The sequence below is a fragment of the Lactuca saligna genome, chromosome 9, assembly GCF_052625555.1.
Source record: "Lactuca saligna cultivar CGN05327 chromosome 9, ASM5262555v1, whole genome shotgun sequence".
NCBI classification, from domain to species: domain Eukaryota; kingdom Viridiplantae; phylum Streptophyta; class Magnoliopsida; order Asterales; family Asteraceae; genus Lactuca; species Lactuca saligna.
Genome location: NC_136425.1, coordinates 8,546,568 through 8,568,810, shown reverse-complemented (window position 1 = coordinate 8,568,810; position 22,243 = coordinate 8,546,568). Strand labels below are relative to the sequence as shown.

Below are 22,243 nucleotides of genomic sequence, written 5' to 3'. Positions count from 1 at the left end.
AATTGCTTTAATTGGATCTTTGATTTTGATTAAGAAGGTGTGTTGTGGGCTTCCCCAACCTCCATACTACCTATGAGAAATCTTGGCATATCATGCTTCATGATTGCTATAACCAATTTGGGATGAATGATAAGCTTCACGTTAAATCCTAATGATAAACACACAAATGTTCATCGTGTTGAATTGCCTTGGTTTACCAATTCTCTCCAATATTTGAGCATCTCACTTTCTTGCTTAACTGCAAGTTTTTAGTTATTAAAGTCTTTTAGTTTTCAAGCGATCATAACACCCCCTTTTTAGTTTAATTGTAGTTAGTTAGTTTATTTACAATGGTTCTTTTAGATTGCATTGGTGATTGAATACAACAATTTCCCCGCTGATCGATACCCCTTTTTGCCATTATATTACGTTTTATTTGCAAACAAATTGTGTAATTTGGTTGGTGGACTTGACATCCCATCAACAATTGTAAGCTTCATATTTTTGGAAGTTAAGCAGAAAAGTTAATGAAATTGTTATTTGATTTTAGTTTATCTTTTTCATCTTAATTCTTGGGAGATTAGCCATCTCGAACTCGCTTCTATCTGTTGTTCGTAACAAAACTTACTTAATAGTATATGAAAACCCTATTTTTCATAACAATGAAATAAACTTGAAACCTAAGTTTAAATCTTTTAAAAATAGTTTGAACAGACGGTGAAATAACTCTAAACTTGGTTAGTGTTTAGTTACATTGCCACAACAATTTAACATGCATAACTTTGGTTTAAAAATCAATATCTCTATAAAAACTTAAAAAATATTTGGAGAACCGGCAATAGAAATGTGAATGAGCAAACATATAATTGGGGAAGCCACAATAAATACACGGGATATGTCAAAACTAGCCCCAAAATATACAAAAACAGGATATCACCAAACAAGTCAAGTCTTAGTATAGAATTTGTCCTATGTCAAAACTAGCCCCAAAAGACCCAAAAGCATGATATGACCAAACAAGTCAAGTCTTAGATATAGATTTTGACTATTGTTAAGACTTGTATAGAAAAGGTCTATCATTCCAATATGCCTTTCACACAAGTACTTACAATTTCTTAAATAACATCCAAGTTTTGATTTTAAGTATCATTCTTAAGCATCAAACAAATGAACCACCAATATTGCACCAAACACTTGGGTGCCTAAAACTAAAAAAAATACATCCTCATATTCGTTTGAGTTTGAGACACCAAGTTTTTGAGTGATTGATTCAATAACTAAAAAGCATAGACAAAAAATGTTTACATGAAATCTATAACATGTGATTGCAAATTATATAAACGTGATAAGAAAAAAATCATACAACAATGATTATGTGATTATGTATTCGCCATAATGATTTAAAACGGTTAAAACATGTTCGCCAATCGCTTTTTCAAAAGGTTTGATCTAATAACACAAAACTGATATCCGATATGTAAATGCAAAATCAAAGTACGCCATGTTAGAATTGAAGATTGAAGGAGGAGAAAGTTTGAGAGCTAACTTTCTATTTCATTTTCATCTTGCTAACTAAATTATAGGATCAAACTATATGTATAAAAAGAAATAAAGTTAAGCGGAAAAATAACAAACTCATTCACCATTTCTAACATAAATGCACAAGTAAATTATTAATTTGCTTTTATCGACGACATCAAGTGCAATTGGCTTTTGTTAATTACTTTTAGTTCGTATCAACACAAGGCTTTATAATTCCAAATGTACCAAGCGAAAAATACTTTATCCGTCGTGTTCATTTCACCTTTGAGTACAATGTTAGCCATTAAATTGATAGTCATTTTTGCCTTGTTAAATTATTTGTAATTTGTTGAAGTAACATAATAAATTATAAGAAATGAGTGGAAAAGATCTCGATGTTGTGAATACACGAGTGTAATGATCATTTTTCCCGAGGTATAAGCTTATTTAATTCTCAAGTTTTATTTTGGGCTATAATAGATTTAGTTGAGAGTGGGCTTTTGTTGGACCAAGATGCATTCTGCCCATAAGCCGTACGCGGGGCGTAACCCGTTGTACGCTGGGCGTAATGGGTTTATGAATCGCGTGGAGGAGGGGTGTCCGCGAAGCGTACCATAGGGTACGCCCAGTGTACGCGGCCAGGGGGAAACCCTAATTTTAGGGTTTGAGATGTATTTAAACCCCATTATAGCCTCCCATTTGGCCTCCTCACTTGTCATTCACCCCAGAGAAACCCTAGTTCGTCCCCTTGCTCCTTGCTTGTGTGTGTTTGACCTTTGAGCTTATTTTTGTGAAGAAGAAGAGAAGTGGAAGAAAGAGAACTTGAGTGCCTTGAGCTCACAGATCTGGGATCATTCCTTCATTTGGCATTCAAAAGAGGTATAAAGCTTTCAAATTTCCTTTTATAAGTTTAGATCTAGGAGTTTTGGAAGTTTGGACCTTTTTAGGTCTAAAGGAGGAACCTTTATCTTACAACTTCGTTTTTGGAGCTTAGGATTGCTATCCTTGAAGCTCAAGTGTCCCCATAGCAGTAAAGTTTCGATCTTTGAGGCTTATTTGGAACCATGCATGAGATCTAGTTGGTTTTATGGAAGTAGAATGTTATTTGTGAGAGTTTGAGTCTTTATGAGACTTGTAAGCCATCAAGTAAGCAACTTTATGGCTTAAGTCATTGAATAAGCCTAGGATCTGGAGTTGTAGCTTTTGGATCGGATTATTAAGCACTTAATGAAAAGTTGGCTTAACAAGGCTGTACACTGGGCGTACAAGGAAGTACGCGCCGCGTACAGACCACCAGCTAGTACGCTTAGCGTACCTTGGTGTACGCCCCGCGTACGCCACCATTTTGGGCTTCGTGTGTTGGGCCTCGGTGTGCGCTAGGTTTTAGGCTTATGGTCCTTGGGCCTTTATGGCCCATCAGAATTCAGATGCTAATGACCAAGTTTTGGTATTGGGCTTGAGTAAGGCCCAATAAAAGGATTTAGGCCCAATATAGCAAATTGGGCCATTAATGGGCTTATAGTGGGGCCATAGATGGACTTAGAAGGAATTGAGACTTGGACCATGTTTTGTCCCACACCATAGTAGGGGTAAAATGGTCATTTTACCCATAGAGGAATCCTTATTCTGATCTAGTGTTTATTTCCCATTATAGCTGGGAAGCAGCCAGAGCAGCCGTCAGGGATTTCTTATTCAGGATTTCAGCAGTCAGCGTCACGAGGTGAGTTTCCTTCCAGTAGGAACAGGTCTAAGGCCACAATGTCGAGTCGTTTAGCTAGTAGTAGTTTCCGGACTTCGGTCCGATGCAGTTTTAGTACGTTTGATGCCTTCGTGGCTCGAACAGGATTTATGTGTTATGTGTCCCGGGATACAGCCCGATGCAGTATACAGTTTATGTGCTTATGTTAGTTGATATGTTTATGATATGCTATGATATGCTTAGTCAGATTCCGGATTTCGGTCCGATGCAGTTAATACCAGACTTCGGTCTGATGCAGGGGATAAGGTCCCAGTCAGTCCCGGACTTCGGTCCGATGCAGTTTCCGGACTTCTGTCCGATGCAGAGGGCAAGGCCCTGGTTAGTTCCGGACTTCGATCCCATGCAGTTTCCGGACTCCGGTCCGATGCAGTGGGCAAGGCCCAATATGTGTTTATATGTTATTGTGTGGTATGTGGTAGTTTGGGGGAGCTCACTAAGCTTTGTGCTTACAGTTTTAGTTTTGGTTTCTGGTACTTCCGCAAGTAAAGGGAAGAGCTCGGGTTAATGGCATCACACACACCACCGCTTCAGTTGTCCTGTGAGTTGTGCTCTTTAGATTTTCATGGATGTGATTTGATACAATCTTGATACAGCTTTCTATTGTTTTGAAATATTGACGTACGAGTTTTACTTTATGATATTAATATGGTGTTTTTAGTAATTATTAAACAAAATTTTTGGGTCGTATTTTGGGACGTTACAAGTTGGTATCAGAGCCTTGGTTTGAGGGATTCAGATACACTTCCGGGTGTGTCTGAACTCAAACTAAGGAAACGGTAAAGATTTTCAGAAGAAAAAAAAATGTTTTCGAAAATGATTTTTTGAAAAAGAACTTAGAAAGAATAAGAGTTTTATAAAAGGAAAGGGGTGTGGTGTATGCGATCAACCGAGTTCAAGTAAGTACTCCCAAATTACCATACAAGTTATATTATGATTATCTATTTCAGTTCCAGTAGAACAGCATGCTAGAATAGGACTAAGGATCTAGGAGGATGCCTTAAGTGCCTGCTATATGTGTTTCAGCCTTATGATAATTGCATGCTAGTTTTGAGTATACAACAGAATGATAGCTTATTTAGGTTATGCTTGATAGTAGGGGCTTAGCATTGCATGCTAGTACAGTTTCCCATTAAGAGGATAAAATTGCTTGAGTAGTCTCCTATGTCTGAATGTTGCTTGCTTTGTGCTTTGTGGGACTCTAAGTGATGGGAGTTATCCATTAGGTGAATGTGTCACGTCACATGTGAACAGGGTTGGATAATCTCAGAGTGCTAGATTTATCCCTATTGGGCAGCTCTTGTCTGAGTCTAACCGTTGTAGGGACGAGTCTTTTACTTGAAGGATTATATGAGCCTCGCCGCATGTGATGGTATTCAGGTAACGGCTAGTTGGCATCACAAGGAGGCCTTTAGCAGCTGAGGACTTTATCGGGTATAGTCAGAGAATTCCCTAGGGAAAGCCTAGGATAGGAGTAGCAGAGATTATTAGCAGTATTAGTGACTTGGTGGAGTCAAGGCAAGTACTTGAGGAAAGTACGGATAGATGTGGAAGGTAGTATGGGCCCGTACTACTGGAAGCAGAGGATCCGTACTCGAATCGAGGAAAGCCGAGATAAGACCAGGAAACTTGTGAAAGTAGTGATTCCTTGAGAATTATTAGTGTTCCTGACGTTTATAATGTTGTGTTTCAGAATGGTGGTATTACGCCCTAGACAGCAGTCAGCAGTTCAGGTGTCGGAGGGGGATCAGGATCAGGCCCGGAGGTCGGGCAGTTGGATGAGCAGACTAGGGAGTTTCTCTCTTCAGAGATTACTTGCACCATACTTGAGCAGACTCCTGTGATCTTCGGTTCGATCAAAGAGGGTATCTTAGAGATGATGGACGAAAGGTTGAGCACCTTCCGTGCTGAGGTGGCGGCCATGATGGGGTCGCGCACGCTCACTTTCAGGGAGTTCCGGGGTTGCGGGGCTCCGGATTATCACGGGGCACGGGACCCCATAGCGAGCACCAGATGGTTGGTGAATGTGGCCAACGCCTTCCGTACTAGCAGATGTCCCGAAGGGGACAAGGTCAGATTGGCGTCCTGACTTCTGAAGGACAGGGCACAGGAATGGTGAGAGGAGATTGGTCATGCCATTGGGGATGACGCAACCTTGGATGCCATGACTTGGGCAGACTTTACTACCAGATTCAGAACCGAGTTCGCACCGGTTATTGAGGTGCAGCAGTTAGCATGCGAGTTTCAGGATCTTACCCAGACTACAGAGATAGTGGCGGAGATTACCGCCAAGTTCAGGGAGAGGGCTCTTCTTGTTCCTCAGTACGCGGCTGATGAGGAAATGAAGAAGGCTCGTTATCATGAGATGTTGCGGAGTGATATCTGCCAGTTCGTGAGCCGGTTCAGCTGTAAAATGCTGGATGACATGATTGCTAGGGCTTGAGAGAGAGAAAGAGAGAGAGAGAGAGAGAGAGAGAGAGAGAGAGAGAGATTGACCTTGAGATGGAGAGAAAGAGGAAGTCGGAGGTGGCTCCAGGTACAGGGAATGCGGGCAAGAAGCCCAAGGGTTCAGATCACAGAGCTAGGAGTCAGCAGGGTCACGCTCAGTGTGGCAAGTGTGGAAGATTGCACGATGGGGTGTGCAAGGCAAGGAGTGTCAGCTGCTACAAGTGCGGTCAGACTGGACATATGAGCAGAGATTGTACAGCCGCCACTGTCTTCATTACAGCATCAGATCTAATTTGCTTCCATTGCAATCATAGGGGACATAAAAAGTCCCAGTGTTCGAGTTTAGCTGTTGCAGGAAAGGTGGCAGCACCTGCTCCTGCTACCTTGAGGATTATGGATGGCCGTCAGGGCCGAGCTGAGACGCCGGTGGCGAAGAGTACGGGGTTTCCAGCTGACGACAGAGGAGACTCGGGCGACTCCTGACGTGGTGACGGGTATGTATTTTTCCCTTATCTCTACATTTATTATTGATTGTTTCTTATGGTTATATGTTTTGTATAGGGTCGTTCTCAGTGAACAACATTTCAGCTTCAGTATTGTTTGATTCGGGGGCTACCCGATCATTCGTCTCTCTTGCGCTTAGCAAGAGGTTCAGCAGAGCTCCTGGAGAGCTAGATTGTCCACTTGAGGTTGAGATAGCAGCTGATAAGACCATTAGAGTCACAAGGATGCACAGAGGATGTTCTTTACAGTTGTTCGATGAGCAGTTTCCGGTGGACTTGGTCCCTATTCCCTTGCGAGGGAATAAAGTCATAGTGGGCATGGATTGGTTGATCCCCAATGGGGCAGTGATAGACTGTGAGCTGCAATTGGTGAAGGTTCGCACTCCCAGTGGGGGAGAGTTAGTGATTCAGGGTGAGAGACCACAACGTGGGCCAGTTTTATGTTCAGCGGCCAGGGTGAGGCGCTATTTCCAGCAGGGTTGCGACGGTTATGTTTCTTATGTTATAGATGCTCGGGAGAAGGGCATGATGACGATTGAAGATGTTCTGGTAGTGCGAGACTACCCGGATGTATTTCCAGAGGAATTGCCTGGAATACCTCCCGAGAGACAGGTCGAGTTTCGGATTGACCTGATTCCTGGTGCGGCTCCGATAGCCAAAGCACCGTATCGATTGGCTCCCCCAGAGATGCAGGAGTTATCTACGCAACTACAAGAGCTGCTAGACAAGGGTTTCATTAGTCCGAGCAGTTCGCCCTGGGGTGCACCGATTTTGTTTGTGAAGAAAAAGGACCGTTCGCACCGTATGTGTATAGATTACCGGGAATTGAATAAAGTAACGGTAAAGAACCGTTGATTTGTTTGATCAGCTGCAGGGAGCATCTTGGTTTTCCAAGATCGATTTACACTCCGGGTATCATCAGATGAGAGTCAGAGGCGAGGATGTGCAGAAGACTGCTTTCAGGACCCGGTATGGTCATTATGAGTTTGTGGTGATGCCGTTTGGGCTCACCAATGCTCCAGCAGCGTTCATGGATCTCATGAATCACGTGTGCAGGCCGATGCTGGATCGGTCTGTAATAGTATTCATAGATGATATTTTGGTGTATTCCAAGACTCAGGACAGCATGAGGAACATCTGAGAGAGGTGCTAGAAATTTTGAGGAGGGAGATACTTTTCGCCAAGTTCTCCAAGTGCGAGTTCTGGTTGCGCGAGGTGCAATTCCTTGGGCATCTTGTCAACCAGAAGGGTATTTTGGTAGATCCGGCCAAGATAGAGGCCGTGATACAGTGGGAGGTCCCGAGATCTCCATCCGAGATCCGAAGCTTCCTAGGTTTGGCATGATACTACATGAGATTCATCCATGATTTCTTCAAGATAGCAGTACCGCTCACCCGACTGACCAAGAAGTCGGTGGTGTTTCACTGGGGGCCTGAGCAGCAGGCAGCATTTGAGACCCTCAGGCGGAAATTGTGCGAGGCACCGATTCTTACCCTAAGGGAGTGGAGGATTTTTGTATTCTACTGTGATGCTTCGATCGGAGGTATGGGAGCAGTGTTGATGCAACGGGGTCGTGTGATAGCTTACGCCTCGAGACAGTTGAAGCCTCACGAGGCTAACTATCCTACGCATGATTTAGAGTTGGGGGCAGTGGTGTTTGCCCTCAAGATTTGGAGACTCTACCTCTATGGGGTCCGTTGCACCATTTACACGGATCACAAGAGCTTGAGGTACCTCATGGACCAGCCGAATCTGAACATGAGGCAGGGGCGATGGTTAGATGTGCTGAAGGATTACGACTGTGAGATCCTTTATCACCCAGGGAAGGCCAATGTGGTGGCTAACGCCCTGAGCCGCAAGGCAGCAGCAACACCGATTAGAGACATTTGTTTGAGGATGACAGTGATTACTCCATTGCTGGAGCAAATTAAAGAGGCGCAGGCCGAGGGCCTCAAGGAGGAGAGGCAGAAGTGTGAGAGGATCGTAGGCCGAGTAGCTTCCTTTGACTATGATAGTCGAGGATTGTTGACCCTTCATGGGAGGGTCTGGGTACCGTAGTGGGGCGGAGTACGGCAAGTGCTGATGGACGAGACTCATAAGTCTCGATTCTCCATCCATCCAGGGGCAACAAAGATGTACAGAGATCTTAGACCCGATTATTGGTGGCCCTGCATGAAACGGGATGTGGCCTGGTATGTGGAAAGATGCCTGACCTGCAGGAAGGTTAAGGCGGAGCACCAGAGACCTCACGGAAAGATGCATCCGTTAGCCACTCCTTTATGGAAATGGGAGGACATCACCATGGATTTCATCACTAAGCTTCCCAGTACCACTCGAGGAGTGGACGCAATTTGGGTTATAGTGGATCGGTTGACGAAGAGTGCACATTTTATACCGATCCAGGAGAGCATATCAGCTGAGAAGCTAGCCGATATTTATGTGCGAGAGGTGGTGGCACGGCATGGGGTGCCTGTTTCAGTGGTGTCAGACTGAGATGTCCGTTTTACCTCCAGATTTTGGAAGCGGTTTCATGACGAGATGGGTACTCGTCTCCATTTCAGCACCGCTTTCCACCCCCAGACGGACGGACAGAGTGAGAGGACGATTCAGACCCTGGAGGACATGCTTCGGGCATGTGTCCTAGATTTCGGTGGCAGTTGGGATACGTATCTTCCGTTAGCTGAATTTTCGTATAACAACAGTTACCATGCGAGTATTGACCGACCTCCCTTCCAGATGCTATATGCGAGGAAGTGTAGGACCCCGATTTGTTGGGGAGAGGTCGGTCAGCGTGTCATTGGGAGCACCAAAGTGGTGCTCAAGACGACAGAATTGATCCAGCAGGTACGCGGTAGGCTGCAGACTGCGCAGAGTCAGCAGAAGAATTACGCCGACAGGAGGCGATCAGACTTGGAGTTTCAGGAAGGCGACATGGTCCTCCTGAAGGTATCACCCTGAAAGGGAGTCATCAGGTTTCGTAAAAGGGGCAAGTTGGTCCCCAGGTTCATTGGTCCTTTTAAGGTTTTGGCCCGGGTGGGTCGGGTTGCTTATCGGTTGGATCTTCCGGCAGAGCTTAGCCAGATCCACAATACTTTCCATGTATCCCAGCTGAGGAAGTGTTTGGTGGATGAGTCAGCAGTTGTTCCCATAGAGGACATTCAGGTGGATAGCAGGCTGAATTATATCGAGAGGCCGGTCGCGATTCTGGACGGGAAAGCAAAGACCTTGAGGAACAAGGTAATTCAGCTAGTAAAGGTGCAGCGGCAACACCAGAAGGGTTTAGAGTGGACGTAGGAATCAGAGGAGGAGATGCATGAGCATTACCCATAGAGGAATCCATAGTCTAATCTAGTGTTTATTTCCCATTATAGCTGGGAAGCAGCCGGAGCAGCCGTCAGGGATTTCTTATTCAGGATTTCAGCAGTCAGCGTCATGAGGTGAGTTTCCTTCCAGTAGGAACGGGTCTAAGGCCACAATGCTGACCCGTTTAGCTAGTAGTAGTTTCCAGACTTCGGTCCGATGCAGTTTTAGTATGTTTGATGCCTCCGTGGCTCAAACAGGATTTATGTGTTATGTGTCCCGGGCTACAGCCCGATGCAGTATATAGTTTATGTGCTTATGTTAGTTGATACGTTTATGCTATGCTATGATATGCTTAGTCAGATTCCGGATTTCGGTCCGATGCAGTTAATTCCGGACTTCGGTCTGATGCAGGGGACAAGGTCCCAGTCAGTCCCGGACTTCGGTCCGATGCAGTTTCTAGACTTCTGTCCGATGTAGAGGGCAAGTCCCTGGTTAGTTCCGGACTTCGATCCGATGCAGTTTCCGGACTCCGGTCCGATGCAGTGGGCAAGGCCCAGTATGTCTTTATATGTTATTGTATGGTATGTGGTAGTTTGGGGGAGCTCAATAAGCTTTGTGCTTACAGTTTTAGTTTTGGTTTCAGGTACTTCCGCAAATAAAGGGAAGAGCTCGGGTTGATGTCATCACACACACCACCGCTTCAGTTGTCCTGGGAGTTGTGTTCTTTAGATTTTCATGGATGTGATTTGATACAATCTTGATACAACTTTCTATTGTTTTGAAATATTGACATACGAGTTTTACTTTATGATATTAATATGGTGTTTTTAGTAATTATTAAACAAAATTTTTGGGTCGTATTTTGGGACATTACAACGAGGGTCCATTAAAGACTTTGCAAATATCGAATCAAAGGTGAGACACGCGTTCAAGGTCCGTGAATCATTTTATCCATGACTAGTTAATGATTGAGACTCATTTGTGATGTATTATATAATAAATTTTGAGACATATATATGTGGAAAAGAACCCAACTTCGTGAACACAGCCATCGACTTAAAGACTTTGCAAATTTCTAATCCTTTTGTCAAAAACTCGTTCAAAGTTACCATGATTGATTCACCTTCGAGATCACATTGATTTGATAACCATTATGCCTCGTTAAATTATTGAAATTTGTTCTAAGATCGATAACCTAAAAGTATGTATTATATAATAAACTAGGCGAATGCCCGCGCGTTGCGCATAAATACCTATATTGTTGAAGTCTTTACAAATATATGATTTTTTAAATATAACAATAACATTGTTATTAAATTTGATATAATAATTTGTATATACTAAATTGATATAATATATTGATTATTTTGAATTATATGATAATATATACATTTATTATAACTTCATAATCTCAATCGTTTGAATGAATTCTATCCGCGAGTTACACATGAGTAAAATTAAATATAATATATGATTTGATGTTATATATAGTTGTTTTTATTGTTAATTAAATTTTTAAAATTTATTTGCTTAATGTTTTAATTTCTATCATTATAATTATTTAAAACATCAAACATTATTTTTTTTATTTTAAAGCTAACAATATAATCATTTATATAGAGTTGTTTTTAACTATTGTTATTGTAAGTTATTTTAACCTACTTATTTGGAAACTTTTAACGATTATAAAAATATATTTAAAAAATATTTTAGTTAAATTGAAATTACAATTTAGTGTTTGCTTTTATCACTATAATTTATCACTTTTAACTATTTACAAAATATTCTTTAGTTTTTTTTAAATGGAACTGAAATTTATATTTTTGTTGACATTGTAATGCGCAGAAACACCTATATAGTTAAAGTTTTACAAATATATATATTTTTTTAAATATAACACTAACGTTGTTGTTAAATTTGATATAATAATTTGTATATTAATTTGATATAATATATTGGTTATTTTTAATTACATGATAAGATATAAATCTATTATAACGTCCTAATCTCAATCATTTGAATGATTTCTACTCGCGAGTTACACATTAATAAAATTAAATATTATATATGGTTTAATATTATTTATAGTTGTTATTTTTAACTAATTTTTTAAATTTTATTTGCTTAATGTTTTAATTTCTATCATTATAATTATTTAAAACATCAAACATTATTTTTTTGATTTTAAAGGTAACATTATAATCATTTATATAGAGTTATTTTTAACTATTGTTATTATAAGTTATTTTAAGCTACTTATTTGAAAAATTTTAACGATTATATAAATATAGTTATGAAATATTTTAGTTAAACTGATATTACAATTTAGTTTTTGCATTTATCACTATAATTTATCACTTTCAACTATTTACAAAATATTATTTGGTTTTTAGTGGAACTGAAATTTATATTTAAGTTGACACTGTAATGTTATATTTAAATTAACAATTTAAGTATTTTGTCAAAATTGTTCAAAAATTGTAGCTTTAAACTGATAATGGTTTACATGCAACAACATTTTAAATCTAATAAATTAAGTATAATATATTAAAATTTAAAGACATAACTTTATAAATAGAATAAAAGATATTATTTTAAAATTGAAATTTAGTTTATTTATGATTACACTTTAGGTTTGATATATATTTAACATTATTAACCAACTTACAATCATTATTAGAAAAACACTACAATTTATCACTTTTAACTATTTATAAAATAATCTTTGGGTTATTTAAGGTAAATAAAATTTATATTTAAGTTGAGACTATACTGTTATATTTTAATTAATAATTGAAGTATTTTATAAAAATTATTCAAAAATTATACCTTTAAAATGATAATGGTTTACATCCAACAATATACTAAAACTAATAAATTAAATATAATATGTTAAAAGTTAAAAAACATAATTTTGTAAGTAAAATTAAAGATATTATTTTAATATTGAAATTTAGTTTATATATGAATATACTTTAGATTTGATATTTATTTAACCTAATTACCAAATTATAAATATCATTATAAAGAAATTGAAAAATCATAGGAGTTTAAAATGAATGTGATGACAGGAAAAAAAGAATGGAAGTTTCAAATGCATGATATTCAAGAAAAAATACTAATTTTATAAATATATATGATAGCAAAAACTGCATGCGTGTGGAAAGAGTGTTGTGAACACATGAAAACACATGAAGGTCACTTGTAGACTTTGGAAATTTGAAATATCAAAACAAAAAAACTCGTTTAAATTTTGTGAAACATTTTAGCCACAACCGGTTAATATTTGAGACATATTTTTGGCATATCACATTATTTATAATAATGACAAATATGAATGGAAAAGAACCCAATGTCATGAATACACATGATGGTGACATAGAGACTTTGCGTATTTAGAATACCCTCAAAAAAACTCGTTCAAAGTTCTTGAACCTTTTTAGCAACGACTAGTGAACACTTGATACCATTTTTGTAAATATAGACATAAACGACAAGCGAGAGGCAGGTGGCTGAAGGCCGCATATTTGCGTGGAAGCCACAGAAATCACACAACAAAACTAGGGATGTCAAAAACCCCGTGGGACCCCACTCCCGTGAGATCCCGATCCCGTATGGGACTAAATTTAAAAAAAAAAAAAAAAAAAAAAAAAAAAAAAAAAAAAACGGGAGCGGGAATGGGGGCAAAATTAAACTCCGTTTATTTTCGGGACCGGGGTCGGGAGTTGGTATTTCCGTCCCATACTCCCGCGGGGGCTCCGTTTGTACATTTATGTAAAAAATATATATTTAATATAAAATACATGTACAAAATAGATTTTCTAATTTTAGATTTATGTTAGGTTTTACTTTTCCGTTTCCAATTAATGGATATTGAAGTGGTAGTGAATTGATCATATAATTTTGGACATGTAAGTATTTTATATTTATCATATTGGATTTGTCGTATTTTATATTTATAAGATTGTTAGAATTGTCATTTTGTAATGTTGGATTCGTAGTGTTGGATTTTTAATTTTTTAGTTTCTAAAAGATTAGGTTTTAATCTTTTAAAGTTGTTAAAAATAGTCTTTTTAACGTAAACCAAAGTAGTTGTTTAGCAAAAAAAATTGAATTTTAAGCCTATAAACCGGAGGAACCGGGGGAACGGGGGCGGGACCGGGAGCGATGGAGGTAACCGGGGGAGCCGGGGACGGGACCGGGAGCGAGGGCACCAATTGATTTCGGGGGTGGGAGCGGGGGCAGCTATTTCCGCTCCCGTTTGGTCCCGTTGACATCCCTAAACAAAACAAATAAATAGAAAAGATGTCAAACGAAATGACTCAAACCTACCGACCCCTAATACATCCAAAACCAAAACCAAAACCAAAACCATAACCATAACCATCAAATCCGTCATTCTCACATCAGCATTTGACACGTTGCTCTCCATTTGTTAAGAATAGATCTTAATTTACTTAACTACCCCTGACTTTGATTATATGATTATTGAAGTGTTTGAAATTTCCCCGGCCTTGAGAATTTAGATCCCAATCTTTTTTTGGGTTGCAAGTAAGCAACAATCTTTTCTTTCCATGAGGTCAAGAAGGAGACTTTACCAAAGTCAACAATAACTAATCTGCTGCCCATAAATATAATTTTTTATTAAAGATCTTCTATTTGAAATTAATCAAATATCAATGGGATTGCTCTTCGTACTCCTAACTATATCCATCTTTTCATCTCCACCCGTTACTACTTCTTCTTCCTCAAAACCAGAAGCAGAAGCCCTGCTCAAATGGAAAACCAGCTTCATCAACCAAAACAATCCTCTGTTATCTTCATGGTCGTCACCCCTTCACCAAAACACAACCACTGCACCATGCACCTGGTATGGTGTTCGTTGTGATGATCGTTTGAATGTAAAACAACTCAACCTTTCGTCTTCAAGGCTAAATGGTACACTTAATTATTTCATGTTTTCATCCTTCACTAGTCTTACACATCTAGACCTCAAAACAAATGACATTTCGGGTGGCATCCCACCTGAGATCACCTATCTTTCTAAACTCCTCTTTCTCGATCTTTCCGGTAATCATTTTTCCGGTACAATCCCCCCCGAAATAGGATTGTTAACCAGTCTCGAGACCCTTCGATTGAACCAGAACCAGTTTAGCGGTTCAATCCCTGCATCTTTAGGGAATTTGACCAAATTGGTTTATCTTCGTGCGGATGACAATAAGTTATCTGGTTATATTCCTCAAGAGATGGGAAAACTAGTCAATCTCGTGAACGTAAATATTTCCTTCAACTTCCAAAAAGGACCCATTCCAGCTACCCTAGGAACCCTAACCAACTTGTCTACTTTGTACCTTTACCAAAACAATCTTTCGGGTCCAATCCCACCTTCGTTAGGAAATCTGACCTCCTTAACGATCCTGTCTGTATATATGAACGAACTTTCGGGTCGAATTCCAGACGACTTAGGAAAAATGAAGTCCCTAATTGTGTTAATGATAGGCCATAATAAGTTCACTGGTTCCATTCCTGTTTCACTTAGCAACCTGACCAAGTTAGAGATCCTCGATGTTCATGAAAACTTGCTTTCGGGATTCATCCCACCACAACTCGAAAAACTGGATTCACTGATTGAACTTTCGTTCAGCCACAACAAGTTTAGTGGTCAAATCCCGGCTTCACTTGGAAACCTTAGCAAGTTGGAACAGTTGTACCTTAATGACAACCTGCTAACTGGTTTCATTCCTGAAGAGTTGGGGAACATGAACTCTCTTGTTGAGATTTACGTGGTCGAGAATCGGCTCCAAGGTCAAATCCCATATTCAATCGGCAACCTCAGAAATTTGGAGATATTTGTGCTTCATGACAACCAATTTTCGGGTTTTTTCCCAGAAACGATAAGCCGTTGTGAAAAACTGAGATATTTGACTTTAAGTAATAACTCGGTCATGGGTTCAGTCCCTCAATCGGTTTGCAACTTGAAATCCCTTCAGATTCTTGACCTAGGGAATAACCGGTTTAGTGGTGTGCTTCCTCAATGTTTGGGTAATTTCAGCAGCAACCTCCAAGTGTTGGATCTCCGGCTGAATGGCTTCCGTGGAAACATTCCTGCAACATTCGAGCAAAATAACGACTTAAGGAGTCTGAACATGAACAGCAATCGACTGCAAGGCTCAATTCCCTGGGATTTGGTAAACTGTAGGAAACTGGAAGTTTTAAATTTGGGAAACAACATGCTAACGGGAACATTCCCTCACTGGGTTGATACGCTTCCAGAGCTTCAAGTTCTGGTCTTGCGAGGTAATAAACTCAAGGGAACTTTAGACAACTCCAACAACAAAAAGCCGTTTCCAAAGATGCGAATTCTTGACCTGTCCAGCAATGAATTCAGTGGGAATTTGCCGAAAAATTACTTCAAGAACTTTAAAGCAATGATGGGCGTTAATGGAGACTCATCTGGACCACTGTACATGGGACGAAATTCGTCGATGTCCATGTATCAAGACAAATTGGTGCTGGTGGTGAAGGGATCGAGACGCGAACTGGAGAGAATCCTTGTCGTCTACACCACAATAGATCTTTCGGTTAATAAATTCCAAGGAAAAATTCCGGATACCATCGGAAGATTAAGTTCACTCCTGTTCCTGAATCTATCCCATAACAGTCTCACGGGAGGAATTCCGATACACCTGAGAGATCTTAGAGTGCTGGAGTCTTTAGATCTCTCATCGAACAAGATGGTAGGTAAAATTCCTGTAGAACTAAGGGCTTTGACGTTCCTTTCGGTCGTAAACTTTTCCCAAAATCAGTTTCAAGGAAGCATACCTGACGGCGGACAGTTTAATACGTTTGGGAACAATTCATATGAAGGGAACATGGGGTTATGTGGATTCCCTTTGACAAAGAGCTGTGGAGATGATGAGGTGTCATCATCTCCGATACCGATTGAAGATGATGATGATGATGATGACGACTCTGGTTTCTTTAATGGATTTACTTGGAAATCTGTGGCTTTGGGATATGGATTTGGGAGTGTAATTGGATTGGGTATCGGATGGCTTATGTTTCACTATGGAAGGCCTAGATGGGTTATTATGATTGTGGAAAGAGAACGATTTAGACAAGAAAGAAAAGCAATAAAGACTCCTCAGGTAACCAGTAGAGCTTTCAGACGGAAAAAGCTTTCTCAAGTTTCTGATGTAAATTTTACAATGTCTTTTTGAAACTTTCTTTTTCCAAATCTCGAGTCCAAAACATGTTATACTACTTACTAATTGCATCTATTTGTGTTTATATTTGAATAATGAAAAGTAATACATAAGTCCTTTACAATACTTGATAAGAAAAGTAAGTACAAGGAAATTTTTATTTTACTCATTAGATATAAAAGATAACCCCAATCTTTGTATTTATAACCACCAAAAACCAATAAAAGAATTACAACAAACCAACTGTGCAAAAATCACAACAATCCAAACCAAATCTCTCACAAAAGCATACACACACAAATGAGGAAGTGCAGATTCAGATTTGCAGTAGACCAAACAAAACAGACATCTTCTAAGCTTCTGCAACACCTCCATTTAAAGCTCTCTCCAATCTTGTTTCAAATGGGGTATTGTGCCAATTCACTTTCTTATCCTGCATACCAAGTTACCAACATCAGTAAGTGCTAAGTGCTAACCCAAACACAAGTACACAACAAATAAATCACAGACATTATTATAGATATATACCTCTCTATACTTGCTGTTGCTATTTGGTATGCCTTTATATGATGGAGTTGAGCTCCAATAGCTTCCAACACTACCAATAATAGGCATATCATCAGGGCTTCTACTTGGTGATTTCTTTGGTGTTGGTGTACAAGATGATGTTGAAAACTGTTTGAGCTCCTCTACTGTCAAAGCGCCCAAAATCGGTCTATCTTCAATGCTCGAGTTTTTTCCAGAGGAAATCGCTTCAATTCCGGAGTTATAGCTTCCGATTCCCTTGTTGTTTGGTGTGTTAACCAACCAATTCGAAAGGCTGGAATCGACTGCAGATGGGGCGGAATTCAAAGAAGAATTCTCCTTTTGTCGGTGGAAGTTCAATGCCTTTGTTGGTGGAGGAGTTTCTTTCGATTTCAAAGCTTTCCATTGGGAAAGATTCTCTACGGGGTTCAACACGGGAATCACGTAAGCACTTCTGTCGCGTGCATTGCTGTTCGATCCGACTTTGTCCAATGAAGACGATTCTGTTCTTGATTCTGTTGATGGAACGGGAATCGGAATCGACTCACACCAAACTTCTTGGCAAATGATTCCGTCTTCGTCATCGTAATCATCTTCTTCTTCTTCTTCATTGTCTTCATCCTCTTGATCTGAATCTTCAACTTCATCATCGCTTTCAAGGCAGTTTCCATACCTGTAATTTGGAGGGTAGGATACAGCATTGACAATGTCGGAAACGCCTTGAGAACCGGAATCGGAATGGGTTTCAGCTGACTTGGGAAATGTTTCGCCCTTTTCGTTCCTTTCAAGTAAAGATTCGGTGCTGTCATAGACTTGAACATGCTCATAGGTGGTGACATTTGTATCAAATGTCACTTTTTTTCTTGTGCTTAAACTCAATGACTCCTCATTCTTTCCACTACAACGAAAAATTTAAAGAATTTATCAAGGTTTAGAGCAGAAACCCCCGAACATTTAACTAACAAATAGAAATTACATCAACAAGAGAAACTAGTAAACCCATGAGTTACCTTGCTTCTGAAAGTGAATTTGAGGGCTTGTCTTTGATGCTTTGTACCAAAGACACGTCAGGTTGCACAAGGTTCTGAATTCTAGGGTACTGAAACACATATCAATCAAAATTTAGAATCAGATATATTGTGTTTGGATGTTGCTTCTATCACTTGAAATTGTGATAATCAATTTTAAAACAGGCATCCCTAATTCTGATTCTAACCAATTTTCAAGGGTTACAATATGCTTTTTTTGGAGAATGTACTTTAACTATCCGTAAATTTGACAAAATGATCATCTAATTTCGATTAATGAACTAAATAAACTCACATTCATTTTCTCATGTGGTTTCTTGCTCTTTCCAGAAAAACAAAAAATTAACCTCCGTTTTCCTCATTTCTCATCTATATTTTATGGTTTCCATTCAATTTTGTGCATCATAAAATGAAACCAGAAAATCAAATGAAAATCGAAGAAATCAAACAATTGAAGCTGTCATGAGTAGCTATGAAATTAACGAATCAGATATCATAAAACTCAAAATCAAATTCAAACACTAGAAAACAAGAACACGCCACAAAAAATCAAATCAACTCGAAGTTAAACAAAATTCTGTTTTTAACGAAAAAGTGGAAGTGATTTGCTCTTACTTGATCTCGAGGGATAACTTTGTACCTCTGCTTTCTTCGTTTTCGATCCTTTGAAGAACCGAAACAACCAAGAAAACAACCCATTGGAAATCACTTATGTGTCTCCCTGCTCTTGATTTACAGAGACTTTCTTCTGGGCTTTGAAATTGCTAGACAATCTCCATTATTACAAAGGAGGAGAGAGAGAGAGAAACAAACGGTCGAGTTTTGTTGGTGTTTTGTAAGAGAGGTGGGTTAGACTAGGGTTTATGTTATTCAAAAGAGGAAATGACCGTTGGTTAGGAGCGACTGATGATGGTGGTGGTAGTGTGGGGTCTATCGTCACCAGCCTGTAACATTAACCCGCTTTTTCTAGAATTCTATGATTATTTGAAATATAGAACTTACTTTATTATTTTATGTATGTATGTGAGAATCTTATCCGCATAAATGATAAATATAATAATACAGTGGGTTAACTTTAAAAAAAAAAAAAAAAAAAAAAAAAAAAAAAAAAAAAAACGTATAATTTTGCTGTTAACATTTTTCTTCTCCAAAAATTTTTTTTACTTTGATAATTTTTAGTAATTTATATTTTATTCATTGAGTTTAGCTTATTTTAAGTTTTGGTTTATTATAGAAACATATTCATAATTAGACAAAATTACATAAATGGTCCCTATGGTTTGGGTAAATAGGAAGATATAGTCCAACTTCAAAAAAATGGTCAAACTCGGTCCTTGTGTTTTGTTGATATTGAAGAAATGGTCATTCCAACACACGGCGTCAAAGCATGCCGTTAAAATTTTATAAAATGACATCTTTACCATTTCTTTATTTTCTTTTTTTTTAGTTTATTGTGACTTCCTGAAACTATAGGGATCATTTATGTAATTTTAAATATAGCGGAGTATTCTTGGTAACGAAGAACATTCAACAACAGCCATCGTTTTGATCTTTAAAAACCATTCAAACCACCTTCATCTTCAACTTTCAACCCTAAGTCATCCATACTATGAACAAAATAAAAAAATCCTCCCAAAAATTCATCATCTTCTTTGGAATAAAAAGATCCGGAACAAATCATGTTCATTAAAATCTAAATACAAACGTAGATCTAGGATTAAGAAGATGATACATAAACCCATATTTTTTAGAGAGTAAAAATTTGTCCATCTTTAAATCTTGTTAAAATTGAACCCTAACAAAATCGTCCAACCTTAAATCCTCTTAAAACTGAACCCTACCGTAATTGTGGAAACGAATTTGAAGTTGGTTGAATTTGAAATCGAACCTAGATTTGTGTATTTATAGAACAAATCCTGAAAATCCTCCATCTTCAGGTCTACCTCTCTACAACCGTACATAATCGTTGTCCATTTATTTCTTCTTTCCCAAGCAAGTATAGATCAATAACAAAATAATAAAAAGGTAAGACACTTGGTTGAATTTGAAATATTGGTTGCAAAAAGAAAATTCAAAGATAAATGGATGAGTATGTTAGATTTTTTTTTTTTTAAGAGATAAATGGTTGAGTATGTTGGATTCTCTATTTTTATTTTTATTTTTTATTAAATAGGGGATGGATACTTACAAAATTGAGATGTTCATGTGAAATTCAATGTGTTTGAGGAAGTATTTTACTTGAAGGGAAGAAAAGGTGGTGTCGATGGTTGCATGGAAGAGATAGGTGGTCGAACGTTGTCGGGGTCACCGGAGACAAAGGAAGGAGATGTATTGGTGGATTGTGATGATTTAGGGCTCGTTTGCAAAAGGGATGGTTCGAGGAGGCAGCGCTGCCAGAGGTGGTAAACATAAATAATCACAAAAATGGGGGTTTAGTAAAGGAAGAAGAATAATAAAGAAAGAAAAGGGATAAGTTACATAAATAATCCATGTAGTTTACGGAAGTAACAATAAAATATATAAGAATGGAAAAGAAAAAAAGAAGTGGTAAACATGACATTTTATAGAATTTTAATGGCATGTTTTGACGTCGTGTGTTGGAATGGCCATTTCCGCAATATCGAAAAAACATAAAGATAGTTTGTCTATTTTTTTTTTAAGTTGGACTATGTGTGCCAATTTCAACAAACCACATAGACCATAATTTTGTCTTATAATTATGTTCCTCTATATATTTTCATTATTTAACGTGTTGGATTAATTTGGTGGTAACGTTATGTATATAGTTAAAATGTTACCTTTTAAAAATAAATAAACGGGATTCACTCGATTAAAGCCCGAATGCCGAACGAATATGTAAAGGATCCCATAAAAATAAATATACTTATTTATTTATAGGGGCTCATTCATTAAAACCTAGTATGACTACTCATTTAAAATATAAAATAGATAAAACTGTTAAAAATGATCTTTATGATATGTATTTTGGGTTTTAATCCAAACACTAATTTTTTTGGATTGACAATTCTTTTAAGTTAGTTTCTTTACGTATTTGATCCCTCCGAATATGACCGTAATACCCTTAAAGTATTTATTTTCCATTTTTCTTTCATTTTTTTAAAAGCTAATACATATTTATTTATTTTAATAATTAAAAAGTAAGATTGAGCTCACATCTCTCTCTCTCTCTCTCTCTCTCTCTCTCTCTCTCTCTCTCTCTCCCCCCCCCCCCCCCCCCCCCCATGGGTGCTTGTTTCAACAAGGACACCAAAACCACCGCTCTTAAGCCTGCTTCCCAGCAATCCAATATTCCCAATAAAATATGTTCAATGTTCTCCGACCAAGCTCGACAAATCGAAACGTCCCATTTTTCACAACCAAAATTTTCATTTTAAATTAAGTAAAATCATTGTTTCCATAAAACCAAGTCAATAAAGCCATAAGTATCAAAATACAGTCATCCCAAAAAATCAGAATATCATAAAATGTGGAATCACGAAAACTGTCGATGAGTGTGTACAGTCAGGCATTCGCCTTCCTACTATCATCTAAAGCACTTGAAACATATTTTTATCCATAACTGTAGGCACAAAGCTTAGTGAGTTCCCCAAAATATCACCTACAACACACCATAAATAACAATTATATGTTATAAGCAACCTTGGGACTATCATCAGTCATGTGGGCTCACGACAACGCTATGGGCTATCAACAACCATGTGGACTATCAACAATCATGTAGGCTCACAACAACTCTACAGGTTATCAACAACCCTGTGAACTATCAGTAGTCTCGAAGTTATCAAGAACTCAATAAATACATGTAACAACAATCAGCAAATAAGACTTAACTAGTCTAGCATACACATACTATGACATTGGTAATATAGTTAGAAGACTCGCCTCGTGAACCGCAAGCTAATACAACAACTCTCTGATAGTGAAGATTGATACTAAGAATCACCTAACCAACAA

The 22,243-nt window shown here is 38.4% G+C and overlaps 2 protein-coding genes across 2 annotated transcripts; one reads left to right on the top strand and one right to left on the bottom strand.

Annotated features, from left to right (window-relative positions):
* Nucleotides 1-14,043: 14,043 nt before the first annotated feature.
* LOC145014397 (uncharacterized) lies at nt 14,044-16,841 on the top strand. Its single transcript, XM_078972765.1, has one exon. The coding sequence runs from the start codon at nt 14,190-14,192 to the stop codon at nt 16,728-16,730; it is 2,541 nt and encodes an 846-aa protein (XP_078828891.1). The 5' UTR covers nt 14,044-14,189; the 3' UTR covers nt 16,731-16,841.
* Nucleotides 16,842-16,891: 50 nt separating this feature from the next.
* Nucleotides 16,892-19,224, bottom strand: LOC145014398 (uncharacterized). Its single transcript, XM_078972766.1, has 4 exons — nt 18,884-19,224; nt 18,251-18,339; nt 17,244-18,138; nt 16,892-17,148 (listed from the first exon to the last, which is right to left on the bottom strand). The coding sequence occupies exons 1-4, from the start codon at nt 18,965-18,967 to the stop codon at nt 17,068-17,070; spliced, it is 1,149 nt and encodes a 382-aa protein (XP_078828892.1). The 5' UTR covers nt 18,968-19,224; the 3' UTR covers nt 16,892-17,067.
* Between the last annotated feature and the right edge of the window lie 3,019 nt (nt 19,225-22,243).

Excerpts from the sequence above, each read along its gene's own strand:
- LOC145014397 (XM_078972765.1), top strand. The coding sequence starts at position 14,190 with ATGGGATTGCTCTTCGTACTCCTAACTATATCCATCTTTTCATCTCCA.
- LOC145014398 (XM_078972766.1), bottom strand. The coding sequence starts at position 18,967 with ATGGGTTGTTTTCTTGGTTGTTTCGGTTCTTCAAAGGATCGAAAACGA. Across the intron at positions 18,139-18,250 it reads AATTCACTTTCAGAAGCAAG|TGGAAAGAATGAGGAGTCAT; the intron begins GTAACTCATGGG and ends TTTTCGTTGTAG. Across the intron at positions 17,149-17,243 it reads GCAACAGCAAGTATAGAGAG|GATAAGAAAGTGAATTGGCA; the intron begins GTATATATCTAT and ends CTTGGTATGCAG.